Consider the following 15,128-nt stretch of genomic DNA (forward strand, 5'->3'; position numbering starts at 1 on the left):
GTTGCAAGACGCCGGCGTGCCAGCGTTGCTGGAGCACATCAAGTTTCGCACTGTAATGCGCTGCTTCTTTAGGTTTAGTAAACAAAACTAGAAAAAAGCGTCCACGCTTCTCTATATTAGCTCATCAACTTAAAGATTGTGCGACGATACAACCTTTTTTATTGAATAGTGGTGTTCTGGTGTTCGCCTAAAGCTTTTAAGAGATAATCTCGAACCCAGGCATGGCGGCAACCGCTCCTTACGTGAGGACGGGTGAAGGGAGCTTTCAGAGTATGCTTGCTTCCTCCATCGGTCCTTCGCTTCGCTGTAAGGAGGCCTCACGTAAGATTAGGAAGCGCTCGAAGGAAAGGAACGTTTCATTGTTTGGGCCTAGGCATTTCACCTTTTTCGGTAATTGGAACTCAAGCAACATGCACTAGGGTCATAGCTGTCCAAGTTCATCAAAGTTTGCATTGAGAACTACAGAAAGTGGCAGTTCTGTCACTGTGGCCATTAATAAACATGTAGTGCATATCCGGTCACTCAAGTTAGACTCAACGATATAGGACAGCTTCTGCTGCAAGCGTAATGAGAAAATGTAGAATGGCGAACTTCACGTGTTTCGGCAACTTTATTACCCGTCTGATAGCCTCACTGGAATCCTCGGCATTTTCGTGTGATGTCGTAGCAAGCACCTGAACGTTCATCCTTTGAGTCACTCCCCTTTCTTCCGTCATCAGCCCTTGTAGCCGTAGCCGAGACCATAGCCACCATATCCACCGTAGCCGCCGTAGCCACCGTAGCCGCCGTAGCCACCGTAGCCGCCGTAGCCGCCGTAGCCGCCGTAGCCGCCGTAGCCGCCGTAACCGCCGTAACCCAAGCCATAGCCACCGTAACCCAAGCCGTAGCCACCGTAACCCAAGCCATAGCCGCCGTAGCCGCCATAGCCGCCGTAGCCGCCGTAGCCGCCGTAGCCTCCAAGATAGCCTGCACTTGCGAGGGCGAGGAGGGTAGCGAGGACAGCCTGCGGAAGAGAGATGACAACACGAATAAACGCGGGGTAAGAAATTGCGGTACACCGATGACGAAGCACTCTTCTCGCAGGTCCTCTCGCTGTTGCTCACCCGAGTTTCAAGTATTCCTTGCAGCTACAAAATGCTTTCAAACAGAAGTTCACCTATTAAAAAGCGATACATTATCCAGCACCCATTTTATTTTGTAGTGCGTTTGCGTGTACGAAGCCTGTAGTATTGCTGATGATTAATACAATGAACCAGAACAAGCAAAGCGAAAAGAATGGTTATTCGTGTTGGATTCCTTTCTCCAATGTGCACCCAGGGCATTCTAGAAAGGTTAAGTATACGACAAAATGGCAGAGCAGGTGATTTACTCGTAAACATGGCATTTCGCCCAGCATCTTTTATGGCCTGTCTTCTTCAGGGGGGAGGGGGGGATATTATAAAGCAATGCTTCATTGGTGTGTGCACCATTGTTTACTGTGCAAGCACTCAGTTTTCCGTTTAAAGACACTTTTTACTTAAACAACTAACGTATACGACAGGAACTTTATCTTCTTTATATACTGTTTTCATCCTGTGTTCTCAATCGCGCCTGCCACTTGTCGGCAACGTTTAAGAGGAAGCTCTAGCTCGGGTGCTCCTATCTAAATACATGTAAAAGGAGCATTCGCTTTTCTCGATAACCACTGCACAAAATTTGACGAGGTTTGTTGCATTTGAAAGTAAAGATTAAAATCTAGTAACTGTTGGTTTCGAGTTTTTTATTTAGGTAGTCAATTTTTTATTAAAGTTAGGCAGAAATCGAAAGTTTTCGGAAAACGAAACTACCATGTTTACAACTCTGTAACTCCGCAAACAAAAATGATAGGACAATCCTGTGAATTGCATATGATAGTAAACTGAAGCGTACAAAATTGATATGTTACACATGAATCCAAAAATATTGAGGCCCAAACAATGAAACGTTCCTTTCCTTCGAGCGCTTCCTAACCTTACGTGAGGTCTCCTTACAGCGAAGGACCGATGGAGGAAGCAAGCATACTCTGAAAGCTCCCTTCACCCGTCCTCACGTAAGGAGCGGTTGCCGCCATGCCTGGGTTCGAGATTATCTCTTAAAAGCTTTAGGCGAACACCAGAACACCACTATTCAATAAAAAAGGTTGTATCGTCGCACAATCTTTAAGTTGATGAGCTAATATAGAGAAGCGTGGACGCTTTTTTCTAGTTTTGTTTACTAAGCCTAAAGACGTAGCGCATTACAGTGCAAAACGTGATGTGCTCCAGCAACGCTGGCACGCCGGCGTCGTGCAACGCCTAGCAACGCGTCCATGCCGCACGCGTGACTGAAACGAACGTGCCTGGCAAAAGGTACCGTGCTCGCGCTTCTCCGCAGGTGGGTGACAGTGCGAATTGCGCAAGCGAATGTCACGTGGTTAAGCAGTGAGGTGAAGCGCTCGTTCAGGGCCAGGAGCGGCGTAAGGACGCATGAAGGTAACTTGGCCCAAACAATAAAACGTTCCTTTCCTTCGAGCGCTTCCTAACCTTACGTGAGACCTCCTTATAGCGAAGGCCCGATGGAGGAAGCAAGCGTACTCTGAAAGCTCCCTTCATCCGTCCTCACCTAAGGAGCGGTTGCCGCATGCCTGAGTTCGAGATTATCTCTTCAAATCTTTCCGCGAACACCATTACTCTATTAAAGAATGTTGTATCGTCGCACAATCTTTATATTGAATAGCTAATATAGAGAAGCGTGGTCGCTTTCTTCTAGTTTTCTTTACTAAAGTTAAAAAAAGTTGCGCATTACAGTGCAAAACTTGATGTGCTCCAGCAACGCTGGCACGCCGGCGTCTTGCAACGCCTAGCAACGCCTAGCAATGCTTTCATGCCGCACGCGTGACTGAAACGAACATGCCTGGCAAGACGTACCGTGCTCGCGCTTCTCCGCAGGTGGGCGACAGTGCGCAAGCGCAAGCGAATGTCACGTGGTTGAGCAGTGAGGTGAAGCGCTCGTTCAGGGCCAGGAGCGGCGTAAGGACGCATGAAGGTAGCTTTGGAGCTACCTTATGCTGAGGAAGCACCAAGGAAGCCTTCACCGAGGGCCCCTCAGTAAGGAAGCTTTCAGAGTGACATAAGGTAGCCTCACCGCAATGAAGGCTTCCTTAGTGAGGTAAGGAAGATTTCATTGTTAGGCTCCTTATGCTGAGGAAGTACCAAGGAAGCCTTCACCGAGGGCGCCTCAGTAAGGAAGCTCTCACAGGGACATAAGGTAGCCTCACTGCAATGAAGGCTTCCTTACTGAGGTAAGGAAGATTTCATTATCTGGGCCTGAGTAATATGGAAATACAGGTGTCGCAGAACCCTTGCACACAACGTAACAAATTCACGTAACGCATAACGGCGTATCGAATTTTTCCGCTTTGAATGGTTTTATGGATGCCGTTTTAAAAACCGTGATATCTGTTTGTGATGCGTCGCTATTAATTTATAAACTTCGTACGTCTATTTTTTTCGAACTTGCGCAACCTTAAAAATTCTTGTAACAGAATCCACGCCATAAATCGATATTCCGTTTCAACAATCACTACAATTTAACTTTCTCTCTGAAATGGAACAAATTTCATTAAAATCGGTCCAGGGGTTATCTCAGAAAAGCGTTATGTATTTCAATAGGTCGCATAGTAGTTGAGCCGGAGCTAAAGCTTCCTCTTAAGATACTGCTCGCTATTTTAAGTTCTTTTTTCCCTGTGTTTTCTAACCCATTCACAGGCTACAAGTGCTTCTCGAATATACAGTTTAAGTGCACGTGGTCCTGTGCTTGACTTCTTGAGATTAAGGGACAACGGCATTTCGAAATTTTGTGGTTTGGATCAAACAAAAACATGGTCTTGTTACTCTAAAATAATTGACGATTTGTGAAACCTTAACTTCTCTTAATTCTTAGTCATTCGCGAACTCTTAACGCTTTCTGTCACTGTAGGACTGTTGGCGGCGGCGCGGCTGGGAACGCAAAATTATTCTTCAGAATTGTGCCTATTCGCCCCCTGCCCCTCGCCTTTTCAAACAATGGCGATAAAACAGAATATCTGCGCAATAACTACAGTTTGGATGCATTTATATACTGCCCGCGATTCTAAGTTTTTTCCCTGTACTTTTAACCCGTTCACGAGCTACAAGTGCTTCCTCTACAAGTGCATGCAGTTTAAGTGCCCCTAGTCCAATCCTGCTCTGAAGTCCGCCTCCACGGCTTGCCACGCTAGTCAATGCTGCTCACTTACAATGGTCTTCATGGTGACTGGAAGTTTGCGGTGGCTGCTGAGTAGGCTCAGTGAATCCCTTCTGCAGCGAATGCTCTCTGCACCGCTGAATTGGTGCTTATATACTTTCGCCGTGGTCGACGCCTTTGAATGTTATCTCCGTCCAACGGGGCGTCTCGGGCTTGTCCCACAACGACAGGGCATTTGGTATCAACCCCGCACGCCGAGCGAGGATATCGTTCGACGAATGACAACTAGGTGAGATGGCTTACCGATACGCTGAAGTGGCGAAAGCGTTAAGGCGGACACTCGCGTGCTGCCAGTCTTTCTTTTTATTTGAGAAGACGCTCACTCTAGTAAATGCCATCAGCCACGTGAGCAGCTTGGCACCTGATAAAGCACCGACTGGTGGCAGTAGGTCATCGGGTATTGCGCGTGCGCAGGATTACGGTAGGTTAAGCCGACCGGAGGGCCAGGGTAAGCGGTGTGGAAACAAAGAGACCCCGACGCCGAAAAGGTAGCGAGGGATTTACAGCGACGGGTTTCCTGAGAGTTACTATTTGCTGTGGAAGGAATGATGCATGCGAGAGTCCCCCAGCGCTCAGGCATATGAGCGCCAGGAGCATACGGACACGCTGCCTCAATTTGCCCGTGCTTTCTTGCCTATCTGTTCTCCCCTGTCAGGCTTGGCGTGGCTTGGAGTGGCTTCGAGAGGCTTAGACTTTCAGCGATGAATCAAAAACAAAAAAATATTGCCTTCAGTAAGTGGGGCTATAGTAGTCCAGATGAAAGCAAATAAGGCAGGGCAACTGACCTGCAACAAGACAGTCCCTCACTTTAACATGAATTGGCCTCCATCGTGCAGTATTTGACTGCAATGTCCGGCATGGTTCTTCTAATTAAACCTTGGCCCTCAGCTCTCAGCTGCTGTGGAACACCTGACCAAGTCTGAAGTCAGACCTGCCACGTAGCTGAGAGGGTTAAGGGTCTCTGGATACGGACATGCAGCAGCTGAAAACTGCACCTGACCATGTTCTCGACTGAAGCTAGCTTATCAGATTTATTATTTTTTGATGCATTATAAGGCATTGCATGAGATATGATTTGTCTTCGTAAAGTTCGGTGGATTGGTGAGGCGCATACAATGCTGAATAATGGCCACGTCTTCCGATACAAAGGTATTCAAGATAAGAGAGTATACGGGAATGGATTTCTGATTCATAATGACACAGCGGTCAACATTGATCAATTCTACAGCAATAAGAAAGGGTATCAGTCAACGTAAAGAAGCGAAATAGGAGATGTAGACAAAACTTATTAGAAACCGATGATCCAACGTCCCGTTATGATGATGAAAAAATAAAACATTTGTATGATTATGGAGAATTATGAATGACAACGGCACAAACTGAGTATACGGTATTCATGGAGGAATTCAATGTGAAGGGGGGGGGGGGGGGCAGGTTCAGGAAAAGGCAGCAAGCCACTACGGCGTCTACTCTAGCAATATATAGAATTAATAGAGCAGGTAGATTGGTAGAGTTCGGGAACAGAAATTGACTCCAAATAATAAATACCTTCTTCTGGCCTCGCAATAGCAAGAAGTGGGTCGTAAAAAGCGCTGGCAGGAAATAACGAAATGAAATAGGCTTTATACTCTCTTCCGATCCCAGCATAGTGCAGGATGTAGAAATGTTTGGGAGGGTAAAGAGCAGTGATCACAGGTTAGTAAGGTCAACGATAGCTCTAGGTTTGAAGATAGAAAGAGCAACATTAGCCAAGCGGAAACAGGCCACTTTGGAAGCAGTCAGGGAAAAGCAGATGAATTAGGGATACTGCTCACGAATAAGTATGTGGCTTAAGAATAGCAAGATGACGGTAACATAAAAATTATGAACGACACGTACTGTAAATAAAATAATTTCAGAATGCGCTATGCACTATAGCAAATAGCTAGGCATGCTATATTAACCTATCAATGGACTTAATAAAGAAACGACAAATCATGAAAGTGTACAACTGAAGAGATCGGATATAGTTGACTGTATTGTCAAAGCAGATGAATAATTAAAGCGTAAGTGACATTCGAAATTATAACGTGGGCAAGATTGAGGAAGCAGTAAAATATTGCGGCAGCTTGAAATTAGTGAAAAGAAAATTTGACATGGGAGAAGGCAAAATGTATGCAGTGGAAGATAAGCAGGGTAATGTCATCAGCAATTTCGACGATATAGTAAAAGCAGCATAATAATTCTCTACTCACCTGCTCAATTCCCGGAGTAGCCACGCAACCTTTATTGGAAATAGTGACCAACGGGATACAGATGTTCCATGGGCAATTGTCAAGGATGTGAGAAGGGCATTGTAAGAGATGTCTTGGGGAAAAGCAGATGGTGAAGATGGAATAACAATAGATTTAGTCTTTTATACTCAATGCCTTAAGTCTTCAAGTGCACCTGAGAGCTGGAAGAATGCCAACATTATATTATTCCATAAGAAGGAAGGCTCTATAGAATTTAAGAAATTTAGGTCCATTAGCTTGTATTGTATAAAATATTCAACAAGGCAATTTCCAAGAGAATCAGGGCCACCCTTCAATCAATCAAAAGAACAGGCCGGTTTCAGGAAGGGACATTCTACAGTGAAACGCATTCATGTCATTAATCAGGTGATTGGGAAATTTGCGGAGTATAAGAAACTTGTCTATGACGTTTGTAAATTATGAAAAGGCATTTGATTCAATAGTGATACTAGAACTCGTGGAGGCAGTGTGTAATCAAGAAGTACAGGAAGATTACCTGAATAGCTTGGCAAATATCTACAAGGACTCCACAGCTGCCTAATTCTCCACAAGGAACGCGGAAAAATGCCGATCAAGGAAGGGTTTAGGCAAGGAGACAAAATTTCTCCAATGCTATTAATTCCATGCTTAGAAGTATTCAAGCGATTAGACTGGGAAGAATTAGGAGGATCAACGGCGCAAATCTCAACAACCTTCGGTTTGCAAAGAAAATAGTCCTTTTCAGCAGCGCTGCGGAGGAATTGCAACAAATGATTGATGACCTTAGCCGAGAAGGCGTAAAAGCAGAAAGAGAGATATCACCCGCCGTGGTTGCTCAGTGGCTATGGTGTTGGCCTGCTGAGCACGAGGTCGCGGGATCGAATCCCGGCCATGGCGGCCGCATTTCGATGGGGGCGAAATGCGAAAACACTCGTGTACTTAGATTTAGGTGCATGTTAAAGAACCGCAGGTGGTCGAAATTTCCGGAGCCCCCACTACGGCGTGCCTCATAATCAGAAAGTGGTTTTGGCACGTAAAACCCCATAATTATTATAGAAAGAGAGATAGGGGGGGGGGGAATAAAAGAAAGGCGGGAATGTTAAAGGGACACTAAAGAGAAAAATGATTTCTTCTGCATCAGTCAATTACCATTCTACAACACCAAAGACACCACTCTTAGAACGATCAGACGTTTGGTAAGCCAGACAAAGCGCAAGAATGAAATACGGGTGGCGACACCTACTTAAGTTCCCGCACCTGGGGGCTGTGACGTCTTGGATTTTGATGGCATCTTCTAGGGCCTACTAATTATATGTAGCAGTACAGATTGATTACATTGTGTTCTAAAGGAACCAAATATTAAACATGGCAAGTTTCGGGAACCTTTACTCAGCCAACGCGGCCCAAATGCCAAAACATACTTTGGAATCCCTGACGTCACACTGACGTACCGGTGTTGGTGTTTCGGCGCGAAATTAAAATACTGATACTTCGACCTTCCTTTTCTCATCTATAAATAAAACTATTATTATGAAATAACTGCCTGCAGTGGTCTCAAATAATGCTTTATTAGTCTACACTGATCTGTTGCTTCGCTTCAGTGTCCCTTTACCTAGTCAAGAGTGCGGTTGGCTGCCCTTCGTTGGGGGAAGGGAGAAGGGGAATGGAAAGAAAGGAGAAAGAGGGGGGTTGAGAGACGTGCACGGCCCGCTCTACAGAGACACAGGCGCTCGCACAAGCCAGGCATTCTCAGAGAGCACAAAAGTGCCTTCACTGTCTTCTGAGCCGACGATCGGTGGGGATGTTATAGTATTGTCTGTTGGCTCATAAGACGATCTAGTTTCTTGAATGAGTTGGACGTAGATTATCATTGTGCTTCAGTTTGAGGAATGTCGCACAATAGGTGGTCAGTGTTCTCCCCATAGCCGCAGACATCACAAACAGGACTGTCAGCCATTCCAATAACTGCTGAAAAAACTCTCGTGAAGGCACCTCCCAACCAGGCTTGAAGATTAACGACAAAGGTAATGTTCAGTAGCCTCGCAAGAGAACAAAAATTCTTAACTGGAATTCATTCTTTAGAATCTTTGCAAAGGTACGTCTGTCTAGGCCACTTACATGAGACCGTGATCACGATAAAGAAATAAAAAAAATGATTGCATACGGCAGGCGTTAACAGTTCATGAACGGCAGCTTGTCGTTATGCTTGAAAGAAATGTGCACAATCATTGCATTCTACGAACACTAACTTATGGGGCACAGACTTAGACGTTAGCAAAGAAGCTTCAGAAGAATATAAAGACCACGCAACCAGCGATGAAACTAAAGATGTAAGGCGTAACGTTAAGGACTACGTTGTGATTTAAAGAGCAAACGGTGGTAGACGATATTCCAGTTGACATTAAGACAAAATAAATAGATCTCGGTAGACCACACAATGCGTACAGGGATAACCGCTGCTGGTGGTTTCTTACAGTTACACAATGGTTGCCAAGAGAAGGCTAACGCTTTGAGGACCGCAGGTGCTGTGATAAAATTCGGACATTTGCAGGCCTAAGACGAAGTCATCTGGCGCAAAATAGAGGTAACTGGCGATCTCTGAGAGAGGCCTTCATCCTGCAGTGGACGTAACAATAGGCTTATTATGAGGATGATCTACCCTGTTGTTATTGGATGGGCTTGATTAAACCTCAAAATGAAAAGCGGGTCATTTTTTTTCTTTCTCTGTTCCTTTTTATGTTTTTAGTAACATTTGAGGGGCCTTTGCTTTCTTCATCTCTCCCCGTGTTTACTGCAAGAAAATGAGAGTTAAATTCCCGCTTGTCGCGGGCTTTGGAAACAGCTAGTAATCGTACGCATTGTGATAAATCTGTCAAAGATTAAAAACACGCTGACACTCTTTTAGAATCGAACTAGTAGCACGCGCACCTGCTTTTCGCTGTCACATGGATCACGCGTTCTGCTTGTTCCGGCACTCTTCGTACTAAATAAACATGTAAAAACTCCCGCACATTTCAAATGTGCAAAGAACTGAAATGGAAGAGAACTTTCATTTTACTTTGTCATGCTGTTTTTATTATCGCGCTTGCGATTTATTTCTTGCTATCTTCACCTTCTCTATGTTTTAGACTGTTCAAAAAATAAGTTCCTGTTGTTATTCTGCACTACGGTGGCACAGGTCCCGTATTTTCACGCAGTTTAGGAGCAGCCAATCATGGTTATGTACGTTTTTTCTTTAACTCGGTTCTCACGTTGACAGGAACAGTGACGACACAAGGAAGTCTTTGTGGGCACACAACTTTCACAATCTACGCGTTTTGTGTGCAGGCTATATGTCTCATTTCGCTGCAGGCAGCAAGTACTCTCTAAATACAACTTTTGTGATCTGTCCTCGTTCCGTTCAAGAGAACTCATATTTTTGTGGCTTAACAGCTGTCAGTAGTGCTTGTGTCACATTTCGAATTAAGCGGATGAATAACTGCTATCGTGCTAGTATTGCTTACGAGGACGCTTTTTTTATATGGGCAACGAATGTGGGATGCGGGTTTGCTCTGCGCCATGGTGGAGAGCTTGATTATTGCCGCCAGAAAAAGTGCTGCCGTTAAATCTCGTCTTTTGCAGTTCGCAGACTATCCAGCTGTGTGCCATCCTCGTCAGCGTTTATCGTGTCTCCACAGGGCTCACTGCTATCGCTACTATCAATTGTAGTCCTCTTTGCGCTACCACGAGCTGCAGTCTTAGCTTTCAGTGTCAAAATGAAAAATAACCACTTGGTATATCTTGATAATCTCGTACTAAGTCTCTATAGAGTCATTTCTCCACAAGAAGGCTTTCCACTGGACGTGTCACGCCAGAATACGCCAGTACTTTATTTTGTAATCTTCTCTCCTTGGAAACCAAGGCATTCGAAATATATAGGTTTCCCCAGACGCCCCGAAGCATGAAAGACCTAAACAGTAAATATTTCTAAGCTCCGAGCGTATGTCAGAAAAAAAATGGATGTACTGCAGTACCTGAGTGCTAGCCTTGCCTTGGCGCCACCGAAACGTTATGGGATGAGCGAAGAACGGGCGTGGCTATTCCATCATCAGCCTTGCGTTAATCACCGAATATTGATCTCTGCAGGTCACGTTAGCGCACAAACAATTGGTAACAGCGTGCTGTATCGCTTCAACGCGCGTCAACACTTCACTGTCAAATGGCTGCAAAGATTAGGTTGTGCAGCAAAAAAGAAGGAAGGTGGGAGCAAATATACCTTAACCAGAGCAGGCTTCGATTGGCACCGTTACTAGGAAAAAAATAATGCGCTGAAAGTATCTTCTCAGCTTGGTCGGTCACCGTATGCAGCATGCTACGAGAAGGTGGCGAAAGATAGCGCTAGCTTCGCGTGCCCCCTGAATAGATTGATCAAGAGCCAAGAAAATAGCAATAATATCGATATTATTAATTATAATCTCCGTTACATGTTTATAGCATAAATATCTAGCATGCATAAGCAATACCGCTTTTGTGGGTGACTGGAGTAGCAGTCATTAAAAGAAATGAACCGGCTAACAACAGCTGCATCACAAAAAATGATATTGCTTGCCATAAGCCTAAAGATTGCAAACACATATGTAAACAAAAGTGTTAAGGAAAATAAGGTCACTGGAAATGAAGACTACTTGACAAACACGCAGTGAAAATGAGTTCACGAAAAAATAACCGTGAGAAATTTGTATAATACCTTCTTCTTTAGAAGAATGCAATTATTGTTTGATATTTACACAAGGTATTAGATATTCCAAATTACATCGAGCTAGAGCTTCTTAACAATTCGATGTGTTAAATAACACTCATACAATGTGATGCTACATGGCGAAACACGACAGAAGGTCAAAATAAACTAAGGTGAAGTGGTTTGAGCACCTGGCTCACTAACGGAAAGTAATCAGTCCAAAGTCCCGCGTGGAGAGAATAATTTTTTGTTCTCTGAGCCTTTTTTTGTTGGCAAACCGAATCTACAGATAAACATACCGAGCAGAAACCACGTTAATTATCTCGTACGTGGCTATCACTACAAGAATACGTGTGTGCCAGGGTTTGGGTGCCCGTGAAAGAACTTTAGTGGCTCATAATTATTCCAGAGACACCGTTGCGACGTCGCAGCTATTGAATTGCTTTAGGACGATAAACTTTATCATTTAAGTCTGGGGAATATTAGCTATACCGGGTTGCTCTCCGGTTCGTGCAAAATATTCTTTATTTCGGCTGGTCGGTATACACTCAAGACTGAGGAATGTTGTTATTTGCTGTTGTTAGTCGGTGATAGCGAAGAAATACTGGTTTGAATAAGTATTCTTACCGGCACCTCCCTCTGGAAGAAACCATTTCAACAGCTGAGATTGAGTCTTGGTGGCCATCCATATTGGATGAGATGAAGTCCATTCTTAGCAAACTGTCTCAAAGGAATTATTCATGGCTGGCATTAAAAGAAAGGCTTGCTCGGAGTAAACTGGTTCCAGTCCAGACTCATGCGAAAAATGTTTACACGCAATCTTGTCGGGATTTGGTTTTTTTCGGCATTAAAGGGCAGTGAGCGCGACACACTCACACAGTCAGAAAAACTAAAGACCAAAATATGCAGAGTAAAAGTTAGGTCCTTCCACTAAAATCGTTTAAGACGAGTTTAGATGCAGCATATCAACACTTGTGCAACAGCGTCTAAACGAACTGTAAAGGACGTGTCTGAGCTCTGAATGGGGAAGAGCAAACACCAGCGCCATCCTGCTTTCACTCTCTTCCCCACGATGTGACGAGCTCGCAGATGAGATGAATTGACTGGATGAGACCTTGCCCATTTAAGCTACTGTCCAGAGGCGCATCAAGACGATGCGTCTTCCTATTGCGCATCATCAACCTTTACATGATTGCGAGGCGCTAGAATGATTGATGTGATTAGCTATTGTCGCGTACGTGTAAAAGGGGCTAAAGCGGACTTAAGTGGAGATCTCCTTATGTGCTCATGTTGACATACGCTATACAAAGTTACCGTAAAGTATAAACCTCATTTGATTAACATGGGTTCACAATTTATCGCTGAGTGGTGTAGAACGGATGAATACAACCATGTTCACCCACTTTATTTATTTTCTTTCTTCTATTACTTGAATCCATAGTCAGTCAGTCAGTCAGTTTTTATTTGTAGGAAAATCGCATCATCCTGCTGGTGGCAGAGACTAAAGGCTTGATTGCCTGACGAGGTCTCTGCCCCCGTAACAAAAGGAACAGTCTACAGCAGTACAGCGGAGAGCTGGTAACAGAAGAGAAGCGGCGTTACAAATAGTACACGCATACAGCCTACATAATACATACATCATACATCCTATTCAATATGGATGTACTTAAGCACTATGGACAGTTTATTTTTTAAAAATAACATTGAAGATTCACTCATATCACAAAAATACCTAAAAGGAAGTCAACAATTGAAACGGAAATTTACATTTATCATTGTAACTTAACAATTTCAACGGAAAACAAAATCGAAGGAAAACAAAATTGACCGCAGTTCACGTTTGAACGTTTTTCTGGGTAGGCAGAAATCCAAAATAGAAGCACGGTTATTTAACATGTCTATTACCTGATATTCCAGATCTTGTTTTCCATAATTTGTTCTGACTTTTTTTTATTTCTGCGTTTGGGGTTACGGATATCATATTGCGCCAAGACAGGTGTGTAAATACTGTGGAGTTTCTGTTTATAAATTCGCTGTGCCAGTATCCATAAATAGAGTTTATTTGCAGGTAAAACATCAAATCTAGGAAAAAGTGGTTGCGTCAGCAACAAACTAATGGGGCCGGTGTGGTTCACAAAAATCCGGAGGACACGTTTTTGCAGCAGTTGTAGCCTATCGTAGTTCCCTTTTGTCGTTGTCCCCCAGACAAGAATGCCGTACAAAAGTTTAGAATAGAACAGGGAGTAATATAGTGATTGCTTTAGCCAAAGAGGTAGAAGAGGAGCTATTTTTCTAATACATCCAACAGACTTCGCGAGTTCGGAGAACAGATGATTGACATGAGGGGTCCAAGACAACTCTTCACTAAACCATACCCCAAGGAACTTTTGTACACTTGTTCTAAGTTGTGTCCTCTGTACTGTAAGTTAATCATTTTTATGCTTATTGATCGGCTTAAATATCATGTACTTTGTTTTACTGCATTCAACTGAAGTTTGTTTTGTTGCAACCATGTGGATAAATCATTTAAATACAGATTGGCCCATTGTTCAATGTCATGCAGTGTTCTACCTGTGAAGAATAAACTAGTGTCATCTGCAAACATGGTTATTGTGGGTGTTTGTAGTTCTGTAATGTCATTCACGTATAAGAGGAAAAGTTACGGGCCTAATATCGAACCTTTCGGGACACCTAGTTTAATATCAAGCTGTTTTAAGAACTATAATCTATTTTAACAAACTGACGCCGAAACGATAAGTAGCTCTTGATAAGGTCCAATGTGATACCTCGAATTCCATAGCAGTCTAATTTTATAGCTAAGATTTCATGGTCAACGGAATCAAAAGCTTTGCGCAGATCAAGAAATATTCTTAAGGTGAAGAGCTGATCTTCAAAGTTTCTGATTATTTGCTGCTTGACGGCAAGAATAGCGTCATGAGTTGTCTTATTTTTCTGAAAACCATACCGTGAGGGTGATATTATATGATACTTGGTTAGATATTTTGACAGCCTGTTATTGAGTGACAATTCGTAAATTTTTGAAAACACCGGTAGCACTGAGATTGGCCGGTAATCCCAGCTGTATCCCAGCCCGTAGCAGTAGGCAGGACCATCATTATATCCGAGGGCATGGCCGGGGCTAAGGCCACTGTTACCCAATCTGTAAGCGGGGTATAGCCACCATAGCCAAGGCCGTAGCCCCCACTGAAACCTTAGCTTGCGAGGCTGACCAGAACAGCAAGCGTAGTCGGGGTGTCCTGTAATAATAACATTAAAAAATATGAGTGAGCTTTTGAACCATTAGAATATAAGGCGCACCGTGCATGTTGTGCGAACTGAGACCTTCGCTCCAACCCCGACCTCCACTTGGGCTTCACCGACGTGAGGCATCGCTTCTATACCGGCTGTGGTTGGGAGTGGCCTTCACGAAGACGTACACTACTTTGATTGGGATGACCGACAGTGCTGCATGCGACGTCTGCGGCGTGGAAGAGAACATCGAACATTTATTGTGCCAATGTCACTGATTTCAGTTAGAAAGACAAACATTATCTCTCGCATTGCGACCACTGGACGATCGGCCGTTGTCTGTGCAGGCGCTACGTGAAGATCGTCCCCATCGCTCGTCGACCCACAAAGCTATGCAGGCACTTTTGCCTTTCTTGAGGATGACTGGCCTATGTGAACGCCTTTGACTCGTTCAGGCCCTCCGCGTGCGTGCGCGCGCTCACCGCGGCTTTCCTCCCCTCTTCCTCTCTATCTTAGCTTTCTATCCCCTCTATCCCGTCCCCCAGAGTAGGGTAGCCAACCAGACGCATTTCTGGTTAACATCCTCCTTGGGCGGACCTCCCTCGCAAGAAAAAAAAACTAAAATACTG

At 44.2% G+C, this 15,128-nt stretch overlaps 1 protein-coding gene across 2 annotated transcripts; it reads right to left on the minus strand.

Moving 5' to 3' along the window:
- Nucleotides 1–591: 591 nt before the first annotated feature.
- Nucleotides 592–4,379, minus strand: LOC139055598 (glycine-rich protein-like). 2 transcript variants are annotated; one of them, XM_070533127.1, is made up of 3 exons: nucleotides 4,274–4,379; nucleotides 920–1,003; nucleotides 592–880 (listed from the first exon to the last, which is right to left on the minus strand). In XM_070533127.1, exons 1-3 carry the CDS (start codon nucleotides 4,283–4,285, stop codon nucleotides 716–718), a joined length of 261 nt encoding a protein of 86 aa, XP_070389228.1. In that variant the 5' UTR covers nucleotides 4,286–4,379; the 3' UTR covers nucleotides 592–715. The 2 variants fall into 2 exon arrangements, with proteins under 2 accessions (XP_070389228.1, XP_070389221.1); XM_070533120.1 differs by having other exon boundaries at nucleotides 592–1,003.
- Between the last annotated feature and the right edge of the window lie 10,749 nt (nucleotides 4,380–15,128).

Source organism: Dermacentor albipictus, chromosome 1, assembly GCF_038994185.2.
Source record: "Dermacentor albipictus isolate Rhodes 1998 colony chromosome 1, USDA_Dalb.pri_finalv2, whole genome shotgun sequence".
NCBI classification, from domain to species: domain Eukaryota; kingdom Metazoa; phylum Arthropoda; class Arachnida; order Ixodida; family Ixodidae; genus Dermacentor; species Dermacentor albipictus.